The sequence below is a fragment of the Paramormyrops kingsleyae genome, chromosome 5 (assembly GCF_048594095.1).
Source record: "Paramormyrops kingsleyae isolate MSU_618 chromosome 5, PKINGS_0.4, whole genome shotgun sequence".
Classification (NCBI taxonomy): Eukaryota; Metazoa; Chordata; class Actinopteri; order Osteoglossiformes; family Mormyridae; genus Paramormyrops; species Paramormyrops kingsleyae.
In genome coordinates this window covers 331,834-353,829 of record NC_132801.1, presented here as the reverse complement: position 1 = coordinate 353,829, position 21,996 = coordinate 331,834, and the positions used below count along the sequence as shown (strand labels likewise).

General features: G+C 42.1%; 1 protein-coding gene across 3 annotated transcripts in view; it reads right to left on the bottom strand.

Annotated features, from left to right (window-relative positions):
- The window catches only part of LOC111835106 (proto-oncogene vav), a 59,029-nt gene extending 37,477 nt beyond the window's left edge, over nucleotides 1-21,552 (bottom strand). For 2 of the 3 annotated variants that reach the window (XM_072711768.1, XM_072711769.1), the window contains exons 1-3: nucleotides 21,138-21,426; nucleotides 10,120-10,236; nucleotides 1,393-1,451 (exon numbers count right to left, since the gene is read on the bottom strand). In XM_072711768.1, coding sequence (XP_072567869.1) covers nucleotides 1,393-1,451; nucleotides 10,120-10,236; nucleotides 21,138-21,341 — 380 coding nt within the window. In that variant the 5' untranslated portion in view covers nucleotides 21,342-21,426. Of the gene's footprint in view, nucleotides 1-1,392; nucleotides 1,452-10,119; nucleotides 10,237-21,137 lie in introns of all 3 variants that reach the window. The other variant, XM_072711767.1, reaches the window with a different exon arrangement.
- Nucleotides 21,553-21,996: the final 444 nt, after the last annotated feature.

Below are 21,996 nucleotides of genomic sequence, written 5' to 3'. Positions count from 1 at the left end.
CACCCACCTTGGTGTCATCTGCAAATTTCACCAGTTTACTGTATATATTGGTGTCTATATCATTTATGTAAATTATGAACAATAGTGGTCCTAAAATTGAACCCTGTGGTACCCCACTATGAACGCAGGCCCACTGTGACATTGTGCCTCTTATAACTACTCGCTGCTTCCTTTCTGTCAACCAGTTATCAATCCAGGTCGCTACAGTTCCTTAAATACCTGTCGCTTTGAGTTTAAGTAAGAGCCTCTTGTGGGGGACAACATCAAAAGCCTTTTGGAAATCTAAGTAGATGACATCATAGGCCTTCTTATCATCAACTTCCTGAGTAGCTTCCTCAAAAAACTCCAACAGATTTGTTAAACAGGATCTACCTCTCCTAAATCCATGCTGGCTATCCCTCAAAATGTTATTTGAGTCCAGGTAATCTACCATTTTCTCTTTGATTATAGCCTCCATAACTTTACCAGTTATACAAGTTAGACTGATTGGCCTATAGTTTGACAAATTACTTCTATCCCCTTTTTTGAAAATGAGCGTTATGTTGGCATGCTTCCAATCAGAAGGTACCATACCTTCAGATACGGATTTTTGAAACAGTAAAGTTAAGGGTCGGCAAATAATATCCCTCATCTCTTTTAACACTATAGGTAAGATGCCATCAGGGCCCTGTGATTTATTTATTTTGAGCTTAGCTAGGCTTTGCAAAACATCAGCTTCAGTTATATATATATTAGTTATAGACGATGCTGGATTAGTAATAAGAACTGGTAAGTTACTAGTGTAGTATTTGTTTTCAATTATAAGACTCTTACTATCCTGCAGATTAGTAATTTCAGCTTTTAGAGCTCTTTTAGATTTAAAATACTGGAAGAAACTTTTAACATCATCCTTAGCCTCCAATGCAATCTTCCTTTCAACATTCCTTTTAGCTCATTTTTTAACTCAGCCTGTAGATTTAGATACTCTTGCTTTATTCTGTCATCGTCAGTTATTTTCCATTTCTGGAACAAAGCCCTTTTCCTCCTTACTTTATACTTTATTTCCCTAGTAAACCACCTAGGTTGCAATTTCCTAGATTTATTCTTGCAGGAAACAGGTATGAAGTCCTCTTGCACTTGCAATAATGTGCTTTTAAAAAAATCCCACGCCTCTTCAACAGTTTTGATATTTAACTCCATCCAGTTCACAGTTTCTAGTTTTAATCTCATACAATTGAAGTTATCCTTTCTAACATTATATATTTTTGATTTGGACTTTGCTTTTCGGGCACTAGACTTAACCTCAAATTTAACCATGTTATGATCAGGTTAAGCTCATATCGTGACAGTAACCTGTTATTTAGACTACAACATGCACCACAACAGTAACATAAGGAAAATTCTGGTACTTACTGTATTCCACGTTCAATTGCAATTGATGTGTATGATAGAATGGACAGTGTATCGATGACCTGAAACACAGGAAGCAATATCGTAATCAAATCGGCATTAAATAGTATAAGCTATAGCACAATGCTGCAATGTTCTTTATTGATTTTTCCCAGTAACACTTTACTTGAGGAAAAATAAATTATGTAGTGTTATTCTGTTACTTATGTATTAATTAACCACAAACTAAGTATTGATTACATGCTTTGATGCATCTTTTATCTCAAATTACTATATTTGTTACTATATCTGTTAATTCTGTAAACCATTGTGAACTACTTAAATAACTACTAAAGAAACTACTGAAGGTAATAGATAGCACAAGTGAAACACTGGTCTCAGGTTTGTTTATTATGAATGAATCTTGATGCATCTTTTATCTCAAGTAGCTGCTATATTTGTTAATGATTTGTACTTCAGTAATAACTGAGATACTACTAAGTATTTGTGCCCCCTCAAGTTTTTCCCAAACAGAAGTTAAAAAAGACAAACCAAGTTCACCAATATGGGATAATGTCATTTTATTTCCTTACCATGTAGGGTGACAGAAAATGGACATTTAAAAGAAGTTTTGTGAACATGATTTTAGACATATTGTTCAGGTGAATTTTTTTATCAAGACTTATTTAAACATTTACATTTACGGCATTTGGCAGATGCCCTTAGCCAAAGCGACTTACATATGTCTAAAAGTAAACATATTTCTAATGGCTTAATCTGCTTATGCTTTGTGGAGCTTTTCTAAGAGTGTTTCTCAAGGATCCAAAGCACTGAAAGTCAGTTACTTAACATGTTTGTTGAATGGAAATTGTGTTTTCTTAAGTCTTCCACACATCATACCAAAAAATACACAATTGAACAGTCAGATTTTTGCAGAGAATCACTATTTGTCAGATGTTAGTGTCAACACCCACAACATATATTCTTGATTATGATATGACAATCAATTCTATTAACTTTCAAATTAACAGTCCTACATAGGATAGGTTTGGGAGCATGCACTGATACAGCACGTTGCCACATCCAAACCTCAGGATCTCTGTTGGCACCCCCGCCTAGGCTGACACATGGTCCAGTCCCATCCTCTGGAAATAGCTGTCTGTCTGCCACAGCCAGGTGTTATGTGGGTGTGTCCTTAACCTGGTCCAGCGTCTCAGGTCCTCAACAATGAGGGTCCAGTGAGTCACATCACCCTCAGGGAATCAGGCACATGGCCATAAGGCAGTAACTGACATTCCCTCACAACGTAGGCAGTATGCTTCATTCAGGACTCTTCTAGCAACCGCTCATTTGACACAAACCAGCGGTATCCAAGGATTCTCCAAAGAGATTCAGTACCAATGGAGTCCAGTCTTCATCTCAGGTCACTGGATAGTGTCCATGTCTTGCACCCATATAGCAAAGCAGGGAGCACCAGGACTCTAAAGACTTGAACCTTCATCCTCTTACAAACATATCAGGAGCACCACATGCCCCTTTCCAGCGACCTCATGAGCCCCCATGCTCTCCCAATCCTTCTACTGACTTCATGTCGCTGCCAAGGAAAGTGAACCTCTCAAGGAGGTCGGCATTCTCTCCGCAAACAAACACACTGCTGATGGCTGTGCCCAAGAGGTCATTAAAACCTGGATCTTGGTTTTTATGCAGGACACTCATAATCCCAGACATTAGACTCCTCACTCAGTCTCTTGAGAACCCCGATCAGAGCATCCATTGATTCTGTGAAAATCACAGCATCTTTGGCAATGTCAAGATCAGTAAAAAAAATTTCACCAACAGATGCCCCATGTCCATTGCACCCCATGATCCTGCCCGACACCCAGTTCATGGAGTAGGAGCAAGAACACACCCCTGACAAACCCCACAATTGAATGGAAAGAACGCAGTGGTTCTGCCTCCACTCTGCACAGCACTCCGAGTACCAGTGTACAGACTGGCCACGACATCCAGCAACTTTGGGGGGAACCTGCAAAGTCTCAGGATGTCCTACAGGGCAGGACAATCAAAAGTTGATCACTTTACAAAAATAGACAAAGCCTGCAAAGAAACTCCAATATTAGGGACAACAAGTTCTGTTTTCCAGACAGTTGGGATGACGCCTGACTCCCAAATGGAAGCAAAGATTGCTTGCAATGCCAGGACAGCCTTACCACCAGCCTGGAGAAGTTCACCCCAGATACCACAGATTCCTGCGGCCTTCCCTGCCCCCAGCTGATTCACCACCTGTAAAATCTCAGTGAAATTGGGTGGTTCACAGCTAATCAGAGGATCAGCCTCAAGAACTGTGGACCCAGAGATGTCCACCATCCTAGCCGGTGCATCAGCTTTAAACAGCTGCTCAAAGCTGCCAGCCCAGCAAGTCACAACTGCAGCATCATCTGTAAGACTGTTCCATCACTCATCCTAACTGCAAATTTCGGAGGAACAGATTCAGATGTGCATAATGCTTCGATTCCTCTGTAAGCAGGATGTGTGTTGCTAGACCATAGATGGTGTGACACTCATTAGAAGATGGTGTGACACTCATTAGAAGCAGCCTTATTTTGAAATTTGGCCAGGTCTAGCCTCATTATCCTAATATGTGGTAGCCTACCGGACCTAAGCTGAATCTTCAGAATAGCAACAACAAACAAACAAATTTATTTTTGTATAGCACATTATCACAACATTACAAAGCGCTTTACAGCATCCACACCCAAAGCCCCCAGTGAGTAAGCCAACAAGTCTGTGGTGAGAATTCACAAACTGGGCACTTCTGTAGACCCTGCACTTCTGTAGTAGCCTCCAGCATCTTCCCATAAGGATGTGATCGATCTCCTTCGCCAAAACAACAGTACTGGTGTACCAAGTCCAATGATGCAGCTCAGGACACTGGAACCAGGATCCAGCAATCTGCAACCCCTGACCCACTTTCCCCCGTGTTCCCAGACCTATGGGGACTGACACAATCCTGTCAGTGCCATTGGTCACACTGCAGTCACCCATGACCAGAGGAGTGTCACCTCATAAGCACCGATCACCCAGCTAGCAAAGTTGTGAATAAAATATCTCCCTCTCTGAGACATCACTCACCGCAGCATAAGCATACACTGAGACAACAGAGAAGATAACCAGAGAGTTCCATAATCTGACTCTCATAATATGCTCGTTGAAAGAGTGACATCAGCCAATCCACCACAGCAACAACTACTCCCTGAGTATGGCAGTCATCATGGCAACCAGACCAATAATATGTATACCCACCTACAGAGATCTGGCCACTTCCTGGTCTGTGTACCTCAGAGAACAGTTTAACATCATACCCAGTCTTACATAGTGATAATTAAATGAAAATGACACAAGTCCTCATGTTCAATGTCAGACTTGAATGCTTGGTTTCCTGGCGTCATCTTTAAGAATCTGATTTGATGTTGATGAGTTGCTGTCTTTCTCTCGTTAGGAGTTTATCAATAACCTCTGGCTATTGCCCCACTGTTTTCACATAGTCACATGTTCTGCTTGCCTTTCATATACATATATGCACACACAATTTGGTTCTCAGCAGTCAGTCAGAAACAATCTGGGACCAGTTGCCCATGATTGCTCTTAAAATAAAAGAAACATTTCATAACATTTAATTTATTAAAATCTAAATCTAACAACATTTAATTTATTTAGGTAGCTATATTATTACAATGTAAATTTGTGACATTAGATTGGATTAAACCTCTCAACCAAAAACTAAGATCGTTCGTTTATTAAGACACAAAGGAAATGAAAATGATGTGAGGGAAAAGAGAGAATAATAAAAATATAAAATAGAGAAGAAAACAGCAGCCTGCTCATTGCCGAGGTGTATTTGCATAGACATGATCAAGAAGCTGAGCCCTTCGACTACTTGCACACCCTGGGCCTTGTCACCATGCTTCCTGAACTCTGCAGCGAAACCAAGAGCAAAAGCGTGACCCAGATATGTGATGCCTGTAAGAAAAACCACATGCAGGCAAGAGTGAGTGAGCGAGTGGGTGGGGAGAGGAGGGACAGTGCTGGGAACGTGCATTATGCTCTCATTGAATGGGTGAATTGGAATGAAGAGGAGTCAGGGTTAAAGAGGGATGAGTTACTGGATGAGACAGATAGGAGTGAACTGGAATGAATCAGAGTCCGGGCTGTAGTGGGACCAGTTAATGGATGAGGCAGAGAGGGGTGAACTGGAACGAATAGGAGTCAGGACTAAAGAGGGATGAGTTACTGGATGAGGCAGAGAGGAGTGAGCTAAAATGAGGAGGCCAGGCTAAAGATGTACAAGTTATTAGATGAGGCAGAGAGGAGTGAGCTGGAGCTGAATGGCCTTAGTACCACATTGTGAAGACTGCATTAATACCATGGCAGCTAGCTGTCTTCCATTCATGTTTCAGTTCAGGCATGATAGCTCAATCTTTCCAGAAATGCTCATCTAGACATTTGATTTAAAAAAATATCCTCTCTGTGGTATTTCATGCAGAGTGAAGAGAGTTTATAAATCAGACACTAAGAAAGAGTATAAAACTTAGCTGCAGTTGTTTTCTGTATGAACAGATTGCTTTACAGAAACAAGTGTTCCTATCTCTAATAAAGGCAACGATCACAAGTTTTATTATGAAAAATGTCATTTACATTAACAGTATAGGCACTTCCAATAACTTCCTGTTTCTTAAGGACATAAAAGGATTGAGACACATGTTTAAGACCACCATCAGCCTTGTAGAAAGCACAGAACCACCACAATAGCATGTAGAATGTTACAGACTCCTGGCCATCAGGGATACATGCAATCTTAGAACATGCCACTGTTGTATCAGTCCCATGCATGGATTATTGGAAGGAAAAAAGATCATATTCTATATATCATTCAATATTTAGGTATGTTCATACCACGGCTGGGGAGAGCATCAGTGTTCGCTCTGGGCACCCTGCCCGCGATGCTACCAAATGCTGTGGACACTTTCTAACGTAGATGGAGTAGACAGTGACAAGGTTGCTCAGAATGCTAAGTTTTGCAAAGTTATTAAAGCAGCCACAAGGCAAACAAATATGTAGCTTATCTTTGTGCTGACTGCCGATAGGGTGTAATTTGTCAAATTGGTATTGTTGTGAGTCAGTTAATTGCATTCCTGCTTAAAATCAAGTGTTCCGGAAGGAAAATGTTGCCTATAAATTGTGTTTTATTCCTTTTCAAATTTATCTTTACACTATGGATAATTGAGAGGTAGTTGCTTATGCAGCACAGCATTTGTCCAGCTGGGTGCCTTGCAATTTGTCTACAGTAAGTTCGATTTTTTATTATATTTTTTTTCCAGTGGTACATGCCAGTACTTAGTCTTAGCCAGAGCCCAACACCACCACACCTTCGTCCTCTTGTGTCTGGAGTGCCACACACCCCTTTCCAGCAACCTCATGACCCCTATGCTCTTCCAATCTGTCAGCTGACTTCATAGGAGTCACCAGAGGTTGACACCTTCCCTAGAGACAGACACACTACTGATGGCTGTGCCAAAGAAGTCATGAAATATTAAATGCCTGGATCTCGGTCTTTATCCAGGACACCCACAATCCCAGACATTCAGAGTCCTTGCTCAATCTCTTGAGAGCCCCGATCAGAGCCTCCACTGACTCCGCTAAGAACACAGAACAGAATATGAGCAAGAACACACCCCTGGCGAAGCCATCAACTGGGAAGAACGCAGAGGTTCTCCCTCCACCCTGCACTGCACTCACAGTACCAGTGTACAGGCTGGTCATGACGTCCAGCAACTTTGGGGGATCTCACGAAGTCTCAGGATGTATGACTAAATGGTGATCTTGCCGGAGAGACAAGACCTTCCACATGCCTACCTGGATGGGTTGCCACAAACTGGGACCCTAGTGTCATGCAGCAGGCAACGCCTCAGCACCACACCAGCCCCGATACCCAGCAGGCCAGACCATATTAGCTCTCAGATGGTTTTGTCTCATCCAGGGATGGGGCCCCCGTAGGCTTTCCCCCATCCCCATCATGGTGCGTGCTGCCTTCCTGTGGACGGCTGCAGCAGACCTACTCTCATGGAGAGCAGAAAGGTATCGTGCCTCTTTCAATCGAGTAGTTGTGAGTTGTTTTACAGTGGCTGGAGTGCCAATCCTGCCACCAACCCCCAAAAATAGTTTCCCTGCAAGTTGAAGGACCGCTTGCAGGGCCAGATGCAGTTTAACGTCATACCCAGGACACTTAAATGTTATATGTGCTTAAAAATAATATGCTCAAACATTACATTACTGTGCCACTACTTCATATTTTTAATGCCATTTATCATTATTTTCTCCAGCTAAGCAAAGTGTGCTCTTTGCCATGTATGATGTGCTGGTAAAATTAAAAAAGAGGTTAACAAAACTGCTCATATTAACATTGCTTACATAGCTAAAGTTTAAAATTTGTACTTCATATTTAATACGAGGTGCAGTGGTTAGCACTGTCGCCTCACAGCAAGAAGATCCTGGGTTCGATCCCAGGGTGCCTTTCCGTGTGGAGTTTGCATGTTCTCCCCGTGCATTTTGGGTTTCCTCCCACAGTCCACAGACATGCAGATTAGGTCAACTGGCTACTCTAAATTGCCCATAGGTGTGAATGCGAGTGTGTGTGGCTGTTTATCTGTATTGGCCCTGTGGTGAACTGGCAGCCTGCCCAGGGTGTACGCTGCCTCTCACCTGATGATGCTGGGATTGGCTCCCCATGCCTGCATTCCCACTTGCCTCTCCCTCCTACTTATGCTGCCATAGCCATATCTGCCGGAGCTTGCACAATGCACTTCATATTGCACTCACCTAACTGTTAGCACTGCCTATAGTCTTCCCTACTTTGACTAATTGCACATTTTATTTCCCCTACTCCTCCTGGGGTGTGCTGCCTGGAGTCCTCAATCTATCAAGATGTCCAGCACACCCTGCTACATGAGACGTCGCCACTACCCATGACGTCCTTGCATCCAGCTCGCTGTTCTGCCTGTGTCATCCTCCATGTATGACCCGCTGCCTTACTACTGGTTGCCTTGTTGGAAAGCTCTGCCTCCTCAGTGAACAAAAGGCCCTAACAACCGTACCATTAACATTCCAACTGACCATTGGTTTGGGGACTTATCTGACCAATAACTTATCAGTATACCTGAAGGGGATTCCAAAGAGATCACAACCTTAAAGCAATATACAGGAGTACAACAGTAATCCTAACATCTGGTCAGAGATTGGTGTATCACCATCTTCAAAGAAGACCCATTGCTTGGTTTAGTATTTAAGGAAGGGTTCACAAGAAAGTTGGGGGGCATATTCTGTAGCTAGAACCCGTACATGGTAAGTGTGATTAGCATATTCACTGTGAGTAGCCTTTACAGAGCTCCGGTTAACTGCGGTGCAATTAACATCTGTAGCCGGTTCTGTCTCACAACTACCATGTGCATCTTCTGTTAGGATATCTATAACTTTGTCTCTGTGCTGTCTTGCATGTGTATAATGTATTATATCATTATCATTATAACATTATATCAGTCCCTGTGTTGTGGTTTTCACTGGTGATGGATGTTTGTTGTTTTACAATGTTTTGATTATTCTGGAAGTATATTTTACTACTTTACCTTAAGGCAATCTGCACTGAGCACTAAAGCAGTTTCTTTTCTTGGATTACTGGTCATGGGAAAATGAAGTTCAGAACAAGCAAACTTTCCCAACAGGGTGTGTCCATCCATCCATCCATTATCTATACTGCTTAATCCATCTGGGTCGTGGGGAAGCTGGAGCCAATCCCAGCATCTTCAGGTGAGAGGTGGGGTACACCCTGTGCAGATCGCCAGTCCATCACAGGGCCAACACAGACAAACAGCCACACACACATTCACAGTCACACCTATGGGCAATTTAGAGTAGCCAGTTGACCTAAGCTGCATGTCTTTGGACTGTGGGAGAAAATCAGAGCACCCGGAGGAAACCCACGCATGCATGGGGAAAACATACAAGCTCCACACAGAAAGGCACCCTGGGTGACCCGGGGCCCAAACTCAGGACCTTCTTGCTGCGAGGCAACAGTGCTAACCACTGCACCACCGTGCCACCCACAGGGTATGTCGTGCTTAATTTGCATTTAGCCAAAGATGGTGATAGGCTATATTTGAAAGTCTGTAAGGCTGGTGATGAAGGCAGTGGGATCTTCTGTTACTTCTGGAGATCTACAAGGTATGCATTGATCCATGACCAATATACGGAAGTCCAATGTTTTCTTCTACTGAAAAGATCTCTGCAAACACCCATTTCCAATCACCAAAATAGCTATTCAAAACTTGCCTGTTACTTCCTCTTTTTGTGAGTTTTGTTTCCCTGTTAGAATTATAAAACGCTGAGTGGATGTGTGTATGTTCTAGACCAGGGGTGGGGAACCTGATCCATAGAGGGCTGGTGTGGGTGCAGGTTTTCGGGATAGCTTCTCAATCAGCCAATAACAGTTGGTTCCCAGGACTGGAGTTGAGAACCACCGCTTTATTATTGGCTGATTGAGAGGTCATACCAAAAACCTGCACCCACACCGGCCCTCCATGGAACAGGTTCCCCAACCCTGTTCTAGACACTATATCAAAATATATCCTAGAATACTGAATGGTGTTATACAAATTCGCAGGTACACATTTATTAGATATGCAGAGCATGTAGTCTTACCTTAGCAAAGTCCCGCACATCAAACAGGTCAAAAGCTTCAAAGAGCTCATTCTTCTTCAGCCCAAAGGATTCCTGGCAGGCATTCAGGAAGGTCCTGATGTTCTTCAGGCAAAGGAACTGTGGATGGCAAGAAATGTCAGCGGAATATCCACGTCTATGCTAGTATGAAGCTGGAATTCACCTGGGAGTTACTAGGGTCAATGTAATCTTGGATATGAGCTCTATTTCTGTGAGTAGTGTTCTATGCTCATTAGAGCAGGAGAAGAGGAGGAGTCGTAAGGAAGATCTCAACAGGTCCTAAAAACATGTTTTAGTTATTTGTGGTGGGCACAGGCACACAGAGGCATTCCTATGGCCATTTGCTGATGGATGATACATCAACAAGGACAGTATCAAGAAACCAGCAGAGCAATAAATATGTGCGAAACAGCACAGCAGAAACTGTGGCTAGAAAACTAATGTTCAGGGGTGGCAATCGAGACTACAGAGGGTACAGACAAGAGATTTGATTCTGACAAAACTAAAGTAAAAAGTAAAAGTAGTGTGGACTTCCTTACAAAGTCTTTTTTAGAATTATCCTCAGCTGTGTAACAGACTTTTTGACAGTTTGCTTGGATATGTGCCTGGTTTCTATGGAATGCATTTAAATGAAAGCTGGGAGCCTTCCCATGATCCTGATCAGGATAAGAAATTAGAAGATCCCTCAAATCACCTGAGAAATACATTTAGTCAGGGACTACTGCTTTTTCTGAAGGTTTTCTTGTTTATTTTAATTGCTCACTCTCACAGTGCAGGGAGCAAAGGTTATGTGAGTCTAAATCCCCACTATTTAATTGAGTGATTGTTTGATATAGTAAACTGTCAAGGGTAATGTCAAGAACCAATTTTATTAGGAATACTGTATATGCAGTTTTTAAACATCAATTACTATGGTATGTTCTATGGAGTAATTTGACAAATATCAAAAGATTTAATAATCCTATCAACCAAAGACCACACACACACACACATTCAAGATTTAAGCAAATTATTGCCATTGTGTAACTCAACAAAATTATGTTTATGACAACCCCAAAGGTGCATTAATAAGGTGCCAGCCCAGGGGAGGTCCTCTGTGATGGTGACTCCCATAAACTTGAAGCTGGATAATCTTTCCACAGCCTGTGCTTTGATTCTTACTGGATTGTGATTGATATTTTTAGTATTCCTAAAGTCCTCAATGATTTCTTTGGTTTTTTTTTTGGTATTTAAGACCAAATTGTTGGTGTCACACCATGCTGATAGGTTCTGAACCTCCTCCTTATATGCAGCTTCAACATCATTTGATATGAATCCAATAACAGTCGTATAATCTGCAAATTTAACAATAATGTTTGATTTGTGAGTGAGTTGACAGTCATGGGTGAAAAGTGCATGGATGAGGGGACTTAGCATAGAGCCTTGTGGCACACTGGTGCTCAGGGTGAGGATGGATGATGTGCACTTTCTCAACCTGTCAGACTGGGGGCTGTTGGTGGAAAAGTCCAGTAACCAGTTGCATATGAAGGGGGTTAAACTGTGTTGAGCTTGTTGATCAGGTGGCTTGTTTAAAAGCCTTGCTGTAGTCAAGGAAGAGCATCTTAATGTAGGTGTTGGGCTTTTCCAGGTGCAAGAGGACAGCATGCAAAGCCACACAGTTAGCATCCTCAGTCAAGCGGTCCAATAGGCAAACTGGTGCTGGTCTAGATCAGCTGGGACAGAGGCTTTAATGTGGGTGAGTATCAGTCGTTCAAAACACTTTGCGATGACAGGAATGAGAATAACTGTTTGGTAGTCATTAAGACAGGTAATCATAGGAGTTTTTGGAACAGGCACTATGGTCGTGGATTTCAGGCTCACTGGAACTGTACAATAGGAAAGAGAGAGGTAGAATATTACTATTAGCTATAAACTATTAACACTTCACAGCAGCTCAGTCTAAACAGGAACGATACTCTTCTGCTCTCTGCAGGAGTAGCTCTGCTGCAGCTGCCCACAGGAAGGCTGCACACATCTTGATGGGGATGGGGGAAAGCCTTCAGGAGCCCCATCCCTGGTAGAGTCGAAACTGTCTGAGAGCTAATAGGGTCAGGCCTGTTGGGGATCGGGGCTGGTGTGGTGCTGAGGCATCGCCTGCTGCATGGCAGCACTTATGTCCCAATTTGAGGTGGCCCATCTGGGTAGGCATGTGGAACATCTTGTCTCTCCAGCAAGATGACCATCTTCCTCTGCTGTCAGGGGAGCTTCGTAAACTCAGCATTTCGGTGGTGGTACTCTGTGAGGTACACAAACTGGGGAGTGGCCTGGTCTCTGTAGGTGGATGCCCTTAGCCTCATCATTGAACTTGTTACTCCAACACTGATGGTGTGGCAAAGAATATCCTCGTGGGCAGACACTGGACGCTCCTGCAGAACTGCAGAGTCTACAGAAGTGCCCAGTTTGTGAATTCTATCTACAGACTTGTTGTTCCCACTCTGAAGATTCAGTTTAGATCCAGGAGGCTATCACCTACTATGAGAATGAGGCTGGACTTAGCCAGACTCCAAGATCAAGATGTTTGGGTGCCAATGATGCTGTGATCTTCGCAGAGTCAATGAAGGCTCTGATCAGGGCTCTTGAGAGACTGAGCAAGAAGTCTGGGTATCTGGGTTTGCGAGTGTCCTGGATAAAAACCAAAATCTAGGTCTTTAATTACATCTTAGGCACAGCCATCAATAGTTGGTTTGACTGTGTCAAATGAGAAGTTGCTAGAGGAGTCCCAAATGAGGCACATTACCTACATTGTGAGGGAGCATCAGTTACGGCACTACAGCCATGTGATTTCCCTGAGGGTGACCCGGCTCACAGGATCCTTGTTGCTGAGGACTCGAGGGGCTGGACCAGGCTGAGGGGATGCCCACATAACACCTGGCTGCAGCAGATAGATGGCCATTTCCAAAGGGCAGGATTGGACCATATGTCTGCCTGGGGGGTCGCTAGCCAGGATCCCGAGGAGTTTCGCCATGTGGTGGGTACAACAACGCACTGCATCAGCACATGCTTCCCAATAGTGATGTGCGGGTCGACCTGTGACCCACGGGTAACCGCGGGTGACCCGTGTGTGCGGGAGGTTTTAAGGCAGACATTTTAAAAATATCGTGGGTGCGGGCGGGCGGGTCAAAAAGTTACAAAACGCATTTCATTATCGATCAAAACATGTTGTGAACGGGGTCAGTGTATATTTTTCAATTTTGGAGTTTTCAATTTGTAGGATAAGCTACTAGTTTGGTGAAATATCATGTGTGTGTTTGTGTGTGTGTGAGAGAGATGTCTTTCGTGCAATTTTCCGCAACCCTTCAATAAATAACGACGTAAAAATCGATCTTTCAGTTTCTTTCTTGTTGCTTGGTACACAGTTAACCTTGCATAAAATTGTGTCATCATCTTCAATTCAGGGTACCTGCGGTAATGGAAAACCTGGAAAAGTTTTGGAATCTCCTGACGGGTCAGTTTGGGGCGGGTGTTAAAAAAAGCCGACCCTCGGAACACTAGTATTCAGTATGCTGGAAAATCTCCAAAAAAAGGCAACAGTGCCTTGTAGTTTTATGTGTTGCAATATCCAGTCGGAGCTCATCCATTTTGTTAGTGAGTGATGTAGCATTCACAAGAAGAGCACTAGGAAGAGGGGTTCTATGCAGAGCAGCTTTTAGCCTAGCTAGCAAACCCGCGCATTGCCCCTCTTCTGCTTCCTCTCCCTGCACCATCTGCATCATCTCCCTCCAGGGGTAAGAGTCAGCGTAAGTCCTGGTGATCTGAGTATCTTTGCTTCCAAGTTATAATACTGATCTGTACAGTTCGAGACGATCTGTAAAAGCTTCTGGCGACTATAGTATACAGTATGTTCACCTTTGTTTGTAGGACAGGAATAGTCAGTATTAAAAATGTTATTAAAATAAAAGAACACCTATTGGGGGAGCATGAAGCCACTGCATCTATGCGTGCCACCATCTTGAATCTTGTATAATAAGACTGTCAAATATTTTCACAAGTAAAAATATACACACACAATAATGGCTGCATTGACCAGATCATATCAAAGAAGTCCTTAAAAATTACTTCCTCTTCAGAAGCTGCTTCAACTTAATAATCATTTGTCCAGTAGTGGTGGAAAGTTCAGGTTCACAACAAGATTTTGTTTTAACCAACTAGTTGAATACTCTGTGAATGACTCTTTATACTCAACTGGTTGGTTGAAACAAAATCTTGGTCTGGATTTTTACTTTCTGAACCTGAACTTTCCACCTCTGCTGTCCAGTTCCTCCTTCTGAGTTGGATGCTTGTCAGTGTCACAGAGAATGTTACACTCTATGATCTGGCATGGCAAACTCCCATCACTGGTCAGTGGCCCTGCTTAGGATCAGCCAAAAGTCTCATGATCTTTGCATTTTACATTTTACTTTATTTAGCAAATACTTTTATCCAAATGACTTCTAGGTGAGAAAATTAATAATTACAAAGAAACAAATAATCTTTGCAGCTCAGAACTAAAAAAAGTGCCCTCCAAAACATTTGGGACAAAGACACAATATTCTTTGATTTGCCCCTGTACTGCACAGTTTAAAATTTCTAATCAAACAATTCAAAAGTGATTAAAGTGAACATTATAGACTTTAATTTAAAGGTATTTGCATACATTTTGTTTTCAGCATGTAGAAATTACAGCATTATTACAGAGGGCAGTGTATGTCTGATGGGAGAGATCACATGACAATGCTAATAAAGTTACAACTAATTAAGTAATTAGTAGTCATATAGCAGGAGGTTAGAAGAGGTGCCTGTAACTGGATGGTCATAGAGTTGCAGAGTCATGTCACTGCTGGATCCTTGACCAAGGCTCTCAAGCCTGCTTTCTGAAAAATGCATATAATTTTGGATAAAAGCATCTGCTAAATGAAGAAAAATGTATCTATGACATTGCTAGTATGAAAAAAGACCATCAAAAATAACTGTGCCCTGGGAAACTACAATTTCTGTGAAAAGAATCAGAAACCTTCTCCTGCTGTTTTAAGCAGGCTGGGCAGTTCTGTATAAAGTGCAGTCACACAGCAGATAGCTTGGTTAGCAGGAACAGGGGAGAGCTGTTCGGAAGTGGAAACAGAATTGGGTAACCACTGTGTAATGTGAGATTCGGAGAATCAGAGCCTGTAGTGTGATTCTGTCAGTGTGCAGTGCTGTCCCGTAGTAAATCACAGACACCAGAGAGACTGCATTTTCATAGCTACCTGCCAGTCAGTCATAACGTGTGAATAGACAGCTTTCATTTAAAGGATAAAACTGTAAATTTGGATTTTTTTTTTGTTAAAAGAGGAACTTCAAATAATCAGGCAGTGGTGAGTCACAGTGATTTTAGTTCACTGGATAATGCCATTACACAGCAATGGTCATTTTGACCAGAGCAGGCTTGTGAGTGACGCACATTTTCACACAGTTTGGTACAGTATGGAGCCGTGGAGTATCCTTCCTCTGTATTTATTCTGTTGTGACCAAGTTCCAATGTTCCAGCAGGACATGGTGGTTAGCAGTCAGATCCTTTGTTACTTCAGGGGATCTACAAGGTCTGCATTGATCGATGACCAATATACTGAAGTCCAATGTTTTCTTCTATTAAGAATACCTCTGCAAACACTCTATTCGAAAGCTCTACAGAAGGAATATCTCACCAGATATCTTTCTCCACAGGCTCAAAGAGGGGAAAAACTTTTTTTTTCCCATTAGAGAGTTCCCTGGTACATTAATATATAGACTATCAGGTATTCATGAAACAGAAGACATGAGAATTCAAATGACATGATTTTCATATCAGATTCAGTGAGATACAAGGGCAGTATGAACATTTTGTATGGAAATCTGTATGTAAATTATCCAGGAAGTGTTGCTTAAGCTTTTTACAAACGAGTGGAGGCTATTTGGCCCATCAAGTTCGTTTGGGGAGAACTCAACCAATAGCTCAGAGTTATCAAAATCTTATCTAGCTCTGATTTAAAGGAACCCGAGGTTTTAGCTTGCACTACACTAACAGGAAGACTATTCCATACTCTAACTACAGTACATGCTGTGTAAAGAAAAGCTTTCTCAAATCCAGTTTAAAATATTCTCCCGCTAATTTCCACCTATGGCCTTGAGTTCTTGTATTTGAACTAATATTGAAGTAACTATTTGGTTGAACAGCATCCAGACCTGTTAGAATCTTACATACCTGGATCATGTCCCCTCTTAGTCTCCTTTGCTCGAGGCTGAACAGATTCAGCCCAGCTAACCTCTCCTCCTAGGACATTTCTCTAAGACCAGGAATCATTCTTGTAGCCCTACGTTGAACCCTTTCTAAGGCAGCAATGTCCTTTTTAAGGATTAGGTGACCAAAACTGCACACAATATTCTGGGTGGGGTCTTACCAAGGAATTGTATAACCTTAGCATCACCTCCCTTGACTTAAATTACACACACCTAGAGATGTAACCCAACATCCTATTGGCCTTTTTAATTGCTTCCCCACACTGGCAAGAGTGGGACATGGAAGCATCAACATACACACCGAGGTCATTCTCATAATTAGCTACCTTTATTTTAGTGGAACCCATAAAATAACTGTACTTTATATTTCCACTCCCTGCATGGATTACTTTACATTTGTCTCAATTAAATTTCATCTGTCAGGTATCAGCCCAGTCACTAATTAAATCAAGACCGCACTATAGCCTCATCTGCAAATTAAACCAGTTTACTCTATTCATTGGTGTCAATATCATTAATGTAAATTAGGAATAACAGTGGTCCTATAATTGAACCCTGCGGTACCCCCACTATGAACGCCGGCCCACTGTGACATTGTGCCTCTAATAACTACCTGCTGCTTCTTGTCTGTTAAGCAGCTTTAAATCCAAGCTGCTACAGTTCCTAAAATCCCTGCTGCTTGTGGGGGGCAACATCAAAAGGTATCTGGAAATCTTAGAAAATCATGATCACATCGTAGGCCTTTTTGTGGTCAATTTGTCTTATAGCTTCCTCAAAGAACTGAAGTAGATTAAACAGGATCTACCTCTCCAAAATCCATGTTGGCTATCCCTCAGAATGTTATTTGAATCCAGGTAATGTACCATTTTCACTTGGAATTATAGCTTCCATTACTTTTCCAGCTATGCAAGTTAAGCTAATTGGCCTATAGTTTGATGGATTACTTCTATCCCCTTTTTTGAATATGGGCGTTATAATACCATGCTTCCAGTCAGAAGGAACCACACCCGCAGATAACAATTTCTGAAATAGTAAAGTTAAAGGTTGGCTAATAATATCCCTCATCTCTTTTAAAACTATAGGTAAGATGCCATCAGGGCCCTGCAATTTATTTATTTATTTATTTAGAACCAGCTTCAGGTATATCTATATTGGTCATGGACAACACTGGATTATTAATGAGTCGGTATGTTACTTGTGTCCTCTGTAATGAATACCCATGCAAAACAATCATTAAACTCATTAACTATATCAGTTTAATTTTCAGTTGTAAGATCCTTACTATCCAACAGATTAGTGATTTCAGCTTTTAGAGCTCTTTTGGAGTTAAAATATTGGAAGAATCTTTTAATGTTACTCAGCCTTTAATGTAACTTTCCTTTCGACATTCCTCTTAGCGAGTCTAATATTATTTTTTAACTCAACCTTTAGACTCCTGCTTTATTTTGACATCATAAGTTATTTTCCATTTGTGGAACAGAGCTTTTTTCCTCCTGACTATAGTCTTAATTTCCATAGTAAACCACCTTGGTTACAGTTTCCTAGGTTTAGTTTTGCTGGAAACAGGTATGAAGTCCTCTTGCACTTGCAATAATGTGCTTTTTAAAAATTCCCATGCCTCTTCAACAATTTTGTTTTTAACTCCACCCAGTTTACAATTTCTAGTTTCAGTTTCATACTGTTAAAGTTAGCCTTCCTAACATTGTATACTTTTGTTTTTGACTTTGCTCTTCAGACACAAAAATTAACCTCAAATTTAACCATGTTATGATCACTATTATCAAGTGGACCTAAAACCTTAAGTTTTCCATCCTATCCTGGTTATTAGAGAAAACAAGATCGTGAATGGCTTCTCCCCTGTTAGGGGTTTTAACAAACTAAGTAGAAAAGCAATCCTGTACCATCTCATTTAGTAGAGCCAGAGATGTCCCACTGTATCCCAGGTAAATTAAAATCACCCATAACTACAACATCATTTTTATTGCTCATAATCCTGATCTCGTCGTATAACATTTTGCTTTCCTCTGCAACTACATTAGGTGCTCTATAGCAAACACCAACTTGAGTTTTTAGCATTTGTGATTTTAGCAACTAGTTTTTTTTTTATCAGTGAGATCCCTTGCCTGCAAGTTTTCTTTTACATATGCTGCAACACCACCTCCCCATTCAGTCTCCACAAAACAACGTGTAACCATTAATATATTCTTCTCCATCATTGTCACTCAACCATGTTTCTGTTACTGATCTAGTGTTAGGGGCTGTGTGTGGCTCAGTGGGCTAAGCCTGTGTGCCTGTATTCACAAGGTTGCTGGTTCAAACCCAGCCTCAGCATGTCTGTGGGTCCTTGAGCAAGACCCTTAACTCCCAGCTCCCTGCTATGGGTGGCTGCCCTTTGTGGAGACCTTACTGTACAAAGAGCAAGTTGAGGGAGGTGTGAAGATAATTTCCCCAATGAAAGTATTGATTATTATTATAAGAGCCTTATGAAATAAAAGCCTTTAAGTCATGAATTTTGTTTCTACTACTCCTTGTGTTTGCACACAGCAAAGAGTAGGCCTTTTACAGTGCCCACTTTCATAATTATTTGGGGCTTTCCACCTTCCCCCTCCTACATTCTTAACTAACCTCCCTGCCCCCACCAGTCCTTAGTTTACACACTCCTCAAATACTCTACACATATGCCTCCCCAATACACTAGTTCCCTCCAGTTCAGATGCAACTCATCTGGCTTGAACAGGTCCCACCTGTTCCAGAAGGTCCTGCAGAACAGCCCTCCTACTCTTGCCTATGTTGTTGATGCCAACATGCATGACGACTACTGGATCCACTCCAGCTGGGGCCAAAAGCCTGTGCACAGAAGGTTCCCTACCTGCGCACCAGGCAGGTAAGATACCGTACAGAACCCTCTATCACATAACACATAACTTTCTATACCTCTAATAATTGAATCCCCCACTACCACAACCTCCATCTTCCTGGGGGGAGGGGGCTCCTCAGTGTCCATGGGCCAATCTGCCTCCCCAGTCTCATCCAGCTCTAAAGCTGGAAGCACCTGAAAAGTGTGTACACCCTTTCTTACTTCTCTGACCTATGGTCACCCAGCTCTCTCGACCTCTCTGTTCTTCATTCTCCCCCCTCCCCACTTGTGGTGTGCACACTATCTCCCTAAAAGGCATTTTAATCTCCTCTATCTCCATGTTGTCATGAACCTTGACCATGAGTGAGTCCAACAGTCTGACTGGACGCAAGATATCCATGCTGTTGCAGTTATAGTCTGCCAGAGTCAGACCCTGATACAGACTGGAATCCAATCAGCATACCAAGATTTAGATACAAGTCACTGAATGTCACAACAAGGAATCCAATCAGCATACCGAGATTTAGATACAAGTCACTGAATGTCACTACAAGGAAGGTAATCAGCATACTGAGCTTTATATACAGCCTGCTTAAGCAATTGATATGGTTATATATATGTATGTATGACAATGACCATCACATTGGTATTATTTGTTAAACACTATGGTATCACCATATTTATGCACACATTTCATAGAAAGCATAACTACTCCGAAAAAAAACAACAAATCACATTATTCGATCTTTATTCTTGAATCTTTGATCCTTTGAAATACTTTGATCCTGTGTTAAATTATTTGTTTAATTATTTGTTTTTTTTTATAACATAGGCTGTTTGCTATTGTAATAAATATTGCAAGAATACAGATTCCTGTACAAATATATGTAGCTGCAAGGATCAGTCAAATAGGAGATGCATGAATGTCTCATATATGGCTTCGGGCTGTACAGGATATGAACATGGCTGCCAAAACATTACATTTGAATGAGCCAAGGCCTCATAAAATGCTATTGAATGTGACAAAGACATACAGGGCAGGGCTCAAATCTTATACATCTTATACATCTCCACAGAACTCCTGCCTGTCCAATACCTAGTACTAATACACAGTCACTGGCCCACACACATGAAACTGGCACATTTACCAAACACCAACACATCAGCTACCTACAAGCCTTCCCACATGCCTGTTACACCACACACCAGCCATGCACCTATGTTTGCAAGAGTGCATGCCTATTTGTGTATACAGTTACCCCTTCGCATTGCAAGGGTTGGAGTGGAAGATCCTAGCAAATGTGAAAATTTGCAAACAATACTTGGGCCCATTACTATAAATGCAAAATTAATGGCACTGAAAAAGATTAAACCTACTATGAGAAATGCTAGATTTCACAGTCACAAAGACAACTAACACGTGAGTGAGGCTGGCTGCTGAGATGCATGGCATGCCAAAGCCAAGATGTATAGATGCCACTGTGCAAATTTTTGACAAAAATCTTCCCATTTAGTTGTTCTCGGCCAACTCAAGAATGATCGAAACTGTGAATGCCAAATTTGTGAATCTGGAGGGGAAGCTGTAATTGGATGTGATAGTATGACCTTAAATATCTATGTTTGCAAAATAGTGCCATTCTGTTTTAATTTACATTTTATGCAGTGTGGGTTATATAGCAACAGAGGATAATCAAGAGGCTGCTAACCCAGCTCTCAGGATGGACTCATGCCCGTTTATAGAAGTATAATCACACAGTATAATTGGGCTAGAGCCTGTGAGCGTAAATGAAGGAGGCTGTGTGTAATAATGGATGCACACAATGTGACACATAGATGTGACACGGACAGGCTGGAAATGGGTGAAGTAGCTCACCTGTGACATTTGTGGTCGCAGATTGATGTCCCTCAGGTTGATGGACAGCGGACGCAAGTTGTTGAGCAGTTGACAGAGGAGAACACCATCCCGCAGTGCGTGGACCAGCTCGCACACCTGGGCACTGTCACAGGTGACCCGGTGCTTTTCAGGCAGGACCCGGCACTGAATGAGCCACGCTGCACACTGCCTCCACAGGTCCATCTCGGGTCAAAAGGAGGCTCCGTTGCTCCCACTGCTTGTCTTTGTGCTCTTTCTGTGCTCCTCTGCTCTGTCTGTCTTTCACTGCCTGGCGGATGTTCTGCAAGTTTTAGCTGCACACTCAACTTCCTCTTTCCTGACCGCAGTTATGAGCAGTTTGTCTGTTTGCCTACAGATCTGTACTTGTTTTTGTGCACCTATAGGATTATATGCTTCTGCATGTGACTGTTACTCCACGCAGCCACGCTTGGTTGAGAAAGACAGTTTACTTCACTGGGTATCTGTTGGTGCTTGCATGTCTTTACTAATAAAAGAGAAGCCTTGCAGTTACAGAACCAACAGGAAGTTTGCAGCAAAGGCATATGGTAGCGTGGGAGCTGTAGTGTGCAAAGGGGAGGAGCTAAACAGGCAAACTGACCTGCATACAGCTTGTGCCTATGAACATACATAAAGATACAGTACTGTACAAAAGTCTTAGGCAGGCAAAGAAAATGATGTTTAGATTATCCTCATGTTGGTGTAAAACTATGATATTATGCATGTCAAAGTGTGTCAGCGTAGCCATTTCAGAACCTCTGCTAAAATCACCCCAGTATTTGCAGTGACTGTCCAGTGCAGCCATGTATTTTTTGACTTGGCTACTAGCATACCTCATACA